Source organism: Equus quagga, unplaced genomic scaffold (genome assembly GCF_021613505.1).
Source record: "Equus quagga isolate Etosha38 unplaced genomic scaffold, UCLA_HA_Equagga_1.0 HiC_scaffold_14145_RagTag, whole genome shotgun sequence".
NCBI classification, from domain to species: Eukaryota; Metazoa; Chordata; class Mammalia; order Perissodactyla; family Equidae; genus Equus; species Equus quagga.
The window spans coordinates 1-8,726 of NW_025792609.1; the positions used below are offsets into that span (position 1 = coordinate 1).

Here is an 8,726-nt window from a genome sequence, read left to right on the forward strand (position 1 = left end):
GATTCACCAACAACCTGTTGTAAGGAAGCAAAACTCGTTTAAGCTGGTCAATGATTTATGTGCTGTTTCCCTGCCTCTAGGTTCCAGCCATCCTTGGCTTCCTTCGAATATCTGCCAGCTCCATTGCTGTCACTTGCCTTGAAATATGCTATTTTCTTTTCCCTGGAAATAGCTCCAATCTCTTTCCCTAACTTTCATTCATTCTTCAGTTTTGGCTCAAACAAGGTTATTTCTTCTCGGAAGTCTTTCCCGACTTCCCCCCGTCATTAGTTTAGCTTGTCTCTCACACACTCCCAATGCACCCCCGCATTCTCCTTAGCAACACTCACTATGCTAAAGTCTTTGCTCAGTGTCAGGCTCACGCAAGAAAGGAGACAGTGAAGGGGGAAAGGTAAAAGCCTTAGTTTCTTAAAAGATAGAACCAGAACTCTTCTGGAGTGGAAAGATCTATTCAGAAAAACACCGTGGTTGGTATGTTTGGAAGAAAGATGAGGCCGTGAAACCAGATACAGCTGGAGCCAGGGCAATCAAAGAGAGAAGAATTCCTCTGTTTCAGAAATGGATAACATTACTCATGAAGCAATGTAAAAATCCTAAATTAGTTATTAACAAATAGAATCCAGCAGTACCTTCAATGATAAAGATCTATTCTAAGGAGAACAAAGGAAAGTTCAATGCAAACAAGATTCAATATCAGGAAATATGTTCATATAGTTCAATGTGTTATACAGCTATGGAGCCACAAATCTGATCATCTCCTTAACTGCTGAAGGGTACTCTGGTAAAATTCAACATCTAATAATTGGGTACTTTTTACCATAATAAAATTTTCCATCTCAGCCACAAAGCCTGCATCTTGTTTAATGGGAAACATTGGTATGACCACAAAAGTCAGGAACATGTCAAGGAGGCCTACTGTCATGGTGACTATTTAACATTCTTCCAGATACTAGCCATAATAAACTAACAGGGAAGGAAATTGGAAGTTTTTTAGAAAATTTGGGAGAAGGAGGTAAAATGATCATTTTCACCCATACAAAGAACATCTACAAATCAATATGAAGATGATCAACAACAGAATTTAAACATGAGTAACAAATATATAACACAGGTATTAATAAAAACGTGACATAATTTTTTAACATGTGAAAAACCATTCGACCACATTCATATTGACTAATACACGTGAACATCACAGTAAGATACCATTTTTCACTGATCAGATTGGCAGATAAAATAATGAGCAAGTATATGGGGAAACTACTAAAAGTCTGGTATAAGTAATATGGTTAAAATTTTTACCGTGGGCAATTCAGTAATAACTATCAAAATTACAAAGGCATGCACCAATTGTCCAGCAATTCTACTTCTAGGAACCCATTCAGGTGATCCAATTATTTATTGCTGTATAACAAATCACTCCAAAACTCAGTGGCATAAGACAACAATTTTATTGTGCTTACGATTTTGTGCTTCAGGAATTCAGGCAGAGCACAGAGGGTGCGGCTTGCCTCTGTCCCATGCAGACTGGGGCTTTGGCTGGAGTGGCTCAACCGGCTGCCGACGGCTGGGGTGCTAGACAAGAGCCACATGTCCGTGCTCCCTGGTTGTCAGCTGTGTTCCTAGGTTCTTCTCCATTTGCAGCTGCTGGGGCTGGAATGTCCAAGCCGGCTTCTTAACTCCTTCTCCGATGACCACACTCTTCTCCTGGTGGTTCTGACTCCCTAGTTCATCATAACAATGTAAAGTCAGAGGAATTTAGAGAGATGATTGGTCAGCTTCATTCACTGAGAGAGGAGGGAGATCAAAGAGCAGTCATGGTGGCTGTTCAGTGGGGGGAGAGCGGGAGAGGGTGAACTGGCGGAGGAGAGGTTGGAACAATCCGTGGCTGAGGCTCGTCCCTGTCCAATTCCAAGGAACCAGGAAGTGTCTTTACATCATGGAACCAGATGGCACATGGTGCACCTGGTGCCCCGGCTCCAGAAGAGACGATTGTGACCCATGATCTGGAATCATAGACAAAGCAATGTGATGGAATAAAACTTAAAATGGGCATCTCCATGTTCCCTTACTTGCAAACAAACACCGCTTGTGGATGTAGCACTGTGCTGGTAATCACATCTTTTAGTGGGATGCTTCTGTTATTTCTTCTGTGAAGGACCTTTTCCTCCAGTTGCTGGGGGTGCTTCCAGCGTCACACTTGTCTGGAAATTGGCTTCTGCTGAGGAGAGATGCCTTACGTAAGGTCAAGTGTCCTACCCAGGGGAAGCTTACATCCAATAACTGGTCAATGGGATTAAGCCCGGCCCGCTCACCTTCACTCAAAGGTCCATCCATACTTTAGGTCTCCTGTAGAGGGGACATTTGTGGTAACGCCATCTCAGTCGCACTCCCCCTGCCTAATCCTGTCTTTCCTTCTCCTGCAAGTGTTACTCCTGAGGGGACTTCTTCATAAATGTCCTGAATTCCTATCTCCATCTTGACAGTCTGCATTCCTTGGAGCCCAACCTTTTATATGCACACACATACACATCATCTATGTTGGGAAACTTATTAACATAATTTACAATTCTAATAGGTTAAAAGAAAAACTCATGGAATTATTTTAATCAACATTAAAAGAGACAATTTTCCAAATTTACACCTCAGATAAACGGCTTTAAGGAAAAAGTCTAAACATAGTGTGCTACCTTGATCTCTAAACAAACTGATTAATTAAAGGGCAAAAACCAGCATCAGTGTTAATGATATTAGATACCCTAAAATTAAAGTAAAAAATAGAAGCACAACATTAGTTCACTTTTTAAAGGTGACAACCAATGTAATTATACAAGAAAAAACAATCCAGGGTATATTTTTGGAAATAGGGGAGTAAAATATCATTACTTGCATCCGATCTATGACAAACCTACAAACCCCAAAAGAATCAAAAGGAAGTGAAAAACTATTTTTCTACATGAAAAAAAGACATAATACTCTAATGAAGGACATAGAAACTGCCAGATGTTTTCCCAAAATGTAACATTTTACACTCTCACCAACAGTGCAGTTTTGGTTCTTCAACATCCTTACTTGCTGTCTGTCTTTATTTTTTGTCCCCTCCACCCCAATTTTATTGAGTTACAATTGCTGAATAAAACCATATATATTTAAAGTGTACAAGGTGATGATTTGATATATGTACACTCTGTGAAATGATTATTAGAGTGAACTTAACGAACACATCCACCACCTCGCGGAGTTGCCTTATTTGTGTGTGTGGTGAGAACAGGACAGATGTGCTGACTTCACAAGTTTCACGTGTGAGGTGCAGGATTCTAACTGTAGTCACCTGCTCACAGTGCATCCCCAGAGCTGGCTCACTCATAACTGAAAGCTTTTAACCTCTGACCATCGCCTCCCCACCTTCCTAAATGTCCAGACCCTGGTAATCACCACTCTACTCTCTGTTTCTAGGAGTTCCACGTTTTTTCTTTAGATTCCACGTATAAGTGAGATTACACACTATTTGTCTTTCTCTGTCTGACTTATTTCACTTAGCATAATGCCCCAAGCTTCACCCATGTTGTTGCAAAGGGCCAGATTTCCTTCTTTCTCTTGGCTAAATAATATTCCGTCATTTACACCTACCACCTCTTCTTTATCCATTCACCCATTGACAGACGCTTAGGTTGTTTCCACGTCTTGGCTATTGTGAATTATGCTGCAATGAACACGGAAGGGCAGGCATCTCATCAAGATACTGGGTTCATTTCCCTTGCATCTATACCCTGAAGAGGGATGGCTGGATCATATGGCAGGCCCACTTTTAATTTTCTAAGGAACCTCCACATCATTTTCCATAGTGGCTGTACCAATTTACACTCCCACCAACAGTGTGAATTCTCCACATCCTCGCCAACACTTGTTATCTCTTGTCTTTTGGATGATAGCAATCCTAGCAGGTGTGAGGTGATATTTCCTCGTGATTTTGACTTGCATTCCCTGAATAACTAGTGATGTTGAGCACCTTTTCATGTACCTGTTGGTTATTTGTATGACTTCTTTGGAAAAATATCTGTTCAGATCCTTTGCCCAGTTTTTGATTGGGTTATTTTCAGAGAGACTTATATTATCCAGTAGCTTTCTTTTATACACCAAAAATAGCTTTTTGGTATTCAGAAAAACAATGTTTTAAGCTTTTTTAATTCTGAAATGATAGTTTTTCTTATAGATACGTGCTTTACTGAATTTTGAATATAATTTAGGAAATTGGTAGGCTTTGGGTTTGACGTATATTGCATTACATTTGTCTTACATATAAACGATATGAAATAGGTCCTTGTGAGTGTTTTGACCCAGAATGTTCTAACATTAGGAACAGACTATTGATATTAAGCAGGAGTTGCCCATATTGCATGGCTCTTTAAGCACACTTAAGAGACTGCAAAGTGAAGGATCTGGAAAAATACAGCACAAAACGCTCATCGTGTGTGACACGGTAGTGGTGTTCACCCGGGCCCCGTGGCTCCACGGCGTTGCCCAGCCTCCTTATCACGAGGTCAGGGCCATGTGATGATTCCTCCTCAGTGGTCTGGAGAGAGAGAACGTGCATCACCCCTGTTCTGGGATAGTTAAAGTCCGTGTACATTTCATAGTCTCTTTCCCTCTGCTGTAGTGATTGTCATATAAATAGGAAAAAGAGCATTTGAATGATTTCAACTTTAACTCTTGGGTTGTTGATCCTGAATGTGGACACTCCAGCTTGTTATTGTGGACACTGCCTAGATCATTGCTCCCTGGGGTGTGTTCCCTGAAATCACAGAGCTGGACAGGAAAGAAAGGCAGGGATGCCAGCGAAGCCACAAGTGAGCTGTTTCAAGATGCTTTGATGGTCACTGATGTTACTCTGGGTCTGATTTGGACAACACGGGCTTCTCTCAGGGTCTCCTGTCTCTATCCTTCTTCCCCTGTATGGTGGGCTGTCAGAGGTGCCCCCCCAATGCTTTCTCCTTCCCCAGTGGCACTTGACTTCAAAGCCATCATGGCCACCAGTGTGAGTGAGGTTGGCCTTCTCAGGGGGCCCTGCATTTAGGCAAACTTGTAACTGTGAGGACACAGCTAGGTGGGAAGGAATCAAACCACCCATTTCCTGGTGTCCCTGCCTTGCTATCCTGTCCAGTCGAAAGCATTCAAACAAGAGCTTTTCCCTACTGACATGAAGAGACAGGTGGCCCACACGATAGCGAATGACTACGGATCAGATTTTCCCATTCCAACTGCCTATTTTGTATATGTGGCATAAATGAGAATTTCAGACGCCGGCACGTGGTGGAGCTCTTTTGCAAGAGGAAGCTCAGAGGAGATTACAGAGAGGAAGAAAACAGACTGGGGTTTTTCTTTTCTTTTCTTTTTCTCTTCGCCCTGAGCTGGCAAGTCACAGGTTTGGATGGGGAGCCCTCTGTTCCTTTGGCCAGTAAATCGGTAAGCCCATATTCAAGAAACACCGTTCAGTGTTGATTTCTAGTTCCCAAGCTATGTTCAAAAAAAATTTGTCACGAAGAAATTTGCCCTATTTTAAGGGAAACGATTTAGAGTGACTGCCTTTGGCTTAAAGGAAGCCAGCTTACAGAACTGAGAACTTCCCATCGCTCAGTTTACACATCTCTGGCAAAGAGAGTTTCCTTAGCATAAAGCCAATGAAAAGTGCTAACTGGAAGAATTTGGGCTTTCCCATGTGGGTATCGGTTTTCTGTGCCTTGTTGCTTTGGTACATGCTGCCGGATTTAAGGAAGAGAAAAAGCGATTGGATGAACATGAACCGATGCTCCTCACTGCCCAGGACAGGGAACTAGGTCGCAGGGCTGCTTCCTGGTGGCGCCTGAGGGAGGAGGAATATTCAGGTAATTGACAGATCACTGAAGTGTATTTCTGGCGTAAAGGACAGTGTGCTTTTCCAGAGTCGTGCTCCTAACTCATTGAGTGTCTCCACAAGGACTGAAAATGAAGGCAGGGGGTTTGGAAAGAGTGGAGAAGTGGAAGGAAGGGAGCAAGGTGGGGAAAGAAGGAGAGGAGGAGGAGGAGACAATCTCAGAAGTGGGGAGAGCACACTTAGACACGAAGGTGAGAGAAGTAAAGGGGTGAGGCCAAGAGAAGGGGCAGGGAGGCCAGTGAGCAGAAGGGAGGAAGGAAGCGAGAGAAGAGGTGGGCATGGAGGTAAGAAGCAGGGGGCTTCTCCACTCCCCGGGTGAGTATGGGCAAGTGACTGGATGTCTCTGTAACGGAGGATGGTAATTCCCCTCCAGCACGTTGGCAGCCACGTGCAAACAAGTGAAGCACGGTGAGAGAGTGCTCTCGGAGTACAAGGGCCTTTCACGATCCAGAACTGAAAGGTAATGGTTTTTTATTGGTCTCTGGTGTCTGTCCCTCAGGAGCAGCAATGGACCAACGTGAACGCCATCACTCAGGTGAGACAGTGACTTCCCGTGTGCCTATTTCACCATATTGTGTGCCTATTTTACACAGAGGTCATGCTGTCCTCTCTAAGCAAAGCATGGGCCATCAGCTGCTCCTTCACTCAGGACAGGAATTTTGCACTGCTCTTTCCAGTATTTTCCTGTTCCAGCCATTTTGTTGGTGGTCACGACCACAGCCCTGCCCAGCCGAGGTCAGAGGCGCCAGCTCTGGCCTCAGAGCAGAGTCAGGTTACTTAACCCACCCGGAGATGGAGCCACAGTCTTGGCCTCACATCTCTGATCTTCAGAAAATTTGTCTTTTAGAGGGCCAGAGCGCAGCGATTCAGGCAAGCCTTACGTGACAAGCTATGTCTCCAAATTCGTCTTGATACCCACGTACGCTTGCCTGGGATCCAACATGGCAATACCCTGCAGTCCTAGAAAATCGAGATGCTTTAAAACCCATAATTTATTTATTTTATTTGCTGATGAAGCTTTGAGTTCATAAGTACAATATATTGTGAGAGGTCTTTTCCCATAATGTGAGAATAAGTCCTTATCATTAAAAACATTCCATTGGCGTGATCAATAGAGTAATAACACAGCAAACTTGCTCTTAACAGGACCACATGGGAAGAACCAACTTGCCAGAGGATCAGAGCTGAGGATCATTCTGGTGGGCAAAACGGGCACTGGCAAAAGTGCCACTGGGAACAGCATCCTTGGGAAGCAAGCGTTTGAGTCGCGGCTGGGTGCCCGGACCCTGACCAAGACTTGCAGTCAAAGTCGGGGAGGCTGGGGAGAGAGGGAGATGGTCGTTATTGACACGCCAGATATGTTTTCTGGGAAGGACCACGCTGACTCCCTGTACAAGGAGGTCCAGAGATGCTATTCGCTCTCTGCCCCAGGACCCCATGTGCTGCTCCTGGTGACGCAGCTGGGCCGATTCACCACCCAGGACCAGCAGGCTGCGCAGAGGGTGAGGGAGATCTTTGGAGACGATGCCATGAGACACACAATTGTCCTCTTCACCCACAAGGAAGACCTGGAGGGAGGGTCCTTGGTAGACTACATCCACGACTCAGAGAACAAAGCCCTAAGCAAGCTGGTGGCAGCGTGTGGGGGGCGAGTGTGTGCCTTCAATAACCGTGCTAAAGGCAGTGACCGGGACGACCAACTGAAGGAGCTCATGGACTTGACTGAGGACCTGGTGAGGGAGCACAGGGGTGACCACTATGCCAATGGGCTGTACGGCTTAGTGACAGGGTCAGAAGGTGGACCTGTGCAGTCAGAGGAAGCACTGAAGGATTTCAAAGAGAGTCTTATCAAGTACATGGAAATTCAGAGACGTTACACAACCACGGCCAACGCCAATTGCCTAAAACAAGCCCTAATCAAAGCACTAGTCTGTCTTTTGTTTTGTATTCAGTTGTTTGTCAAATTGCTAATTCTGTTATTTTGTGTATTGTACAGAATGTGCAACTTCTTTTACTGCTCACTCTTTTGTATATACAATTTCTTTTGTAGCTTCCTGTTAATTATACTCCAAAAATTAATGATAATTTCCAGAAAGACCACTGGACTGGAACGCAAGACTCCTAGACTATAGGGACAGACCAGTAATTATCTGCTCACTGTCATATAGTGCGTGAATCACAGGGCCTCCGTGTAATGCACAGCCTGACATCAGTGAATGTTCGAGATTCTGTGAAGCGTTTCAATCTTAACATCACCCTATTTATTAATGAACCAAATTATTTTAAAAGTTACTGTTTGTTTCAAAATATAATACCAAAACCATTTGGAAGTTGCCTACATAAAATTCGTCTCATTTTCAAATCTCTAAAGCCAATTTTATGTTCATGGAAACTCCCTTTCTTCTTCCTAATACTATTTCTACTGGACTTAAGAAAAATAACAATAAAATTTCTACTCAGTATAATAAAATAACAAGTAAACCATAAAGTTCCTGAAATCACTTGTGTTTATTTCTGTTCTATGGTTTTATCCTCAGAAGATGGTAAGTGGACACATGGCTCATTTACTCCACAAGGGATCCAATTTATGCCCAACGACCACACACAGACACATGGACACGTCAATGGTCTGTTTCACACACATCTAATTTGCTTAACACAGGAAGAGGCTCAGCCAGGTTTGATCCCTGGCCCCACTCACATCGGCCAGTGAAACACACATAGAAGCTTAGACTTCTGACAAGATGGTGGACTGGGTACTCTGATGCATTGTCCTGTTAAATGCAAATAGAAGCTGAATTTATTAAAATTAACA

General features: G+C 43.6%; 1 protein-coding gene across 1 annotated transcript; it reads left to right on the forward strand.

Annotated features, from left to right (window-relative positions):
- Positions 1-5,410: 5,410 nt before the first annotated feature.
- On the forward strand, positions 5,411-8,326 carry LOC124231970 (GTPase IMAP family member 2-like). Its single transcript, XM_046648963.1, has 3 exons — positions 5,411-5,463; positions 6,411-6,446; positions 7,058-8,326. Exons 2-3 carry the CDS (start codon positions 6,419-6,421, stop codon positions 8,041-8,043), a joined length of 1,014 nt encoding a protein of 337 aa, XP_046504919.1. The 5' UTR covers positions 5,411-5,463; positions 6,411-6,418; the 3' UTR covers positions 8,044-8,326.
- The last annotated feature ends 400 nt before the right edge of the window (positions 8,327-8,726 follow it).

Bases quoted from the DNA above. Each gene is read 5' to 3' on its own strand.
- LOC124231970 (XM_046648963.1), top strand. From the start codon at position 6,419: ATGGACCAACGTGAACGCCATCACTCAG. The intron at 6,447-7,057 runs GTGAGACAGTGA...TGCTCTTAACAG, and splicing joins ACGTGAACGCCATCACTCAG to GACCACATGGGAAGAACCAA.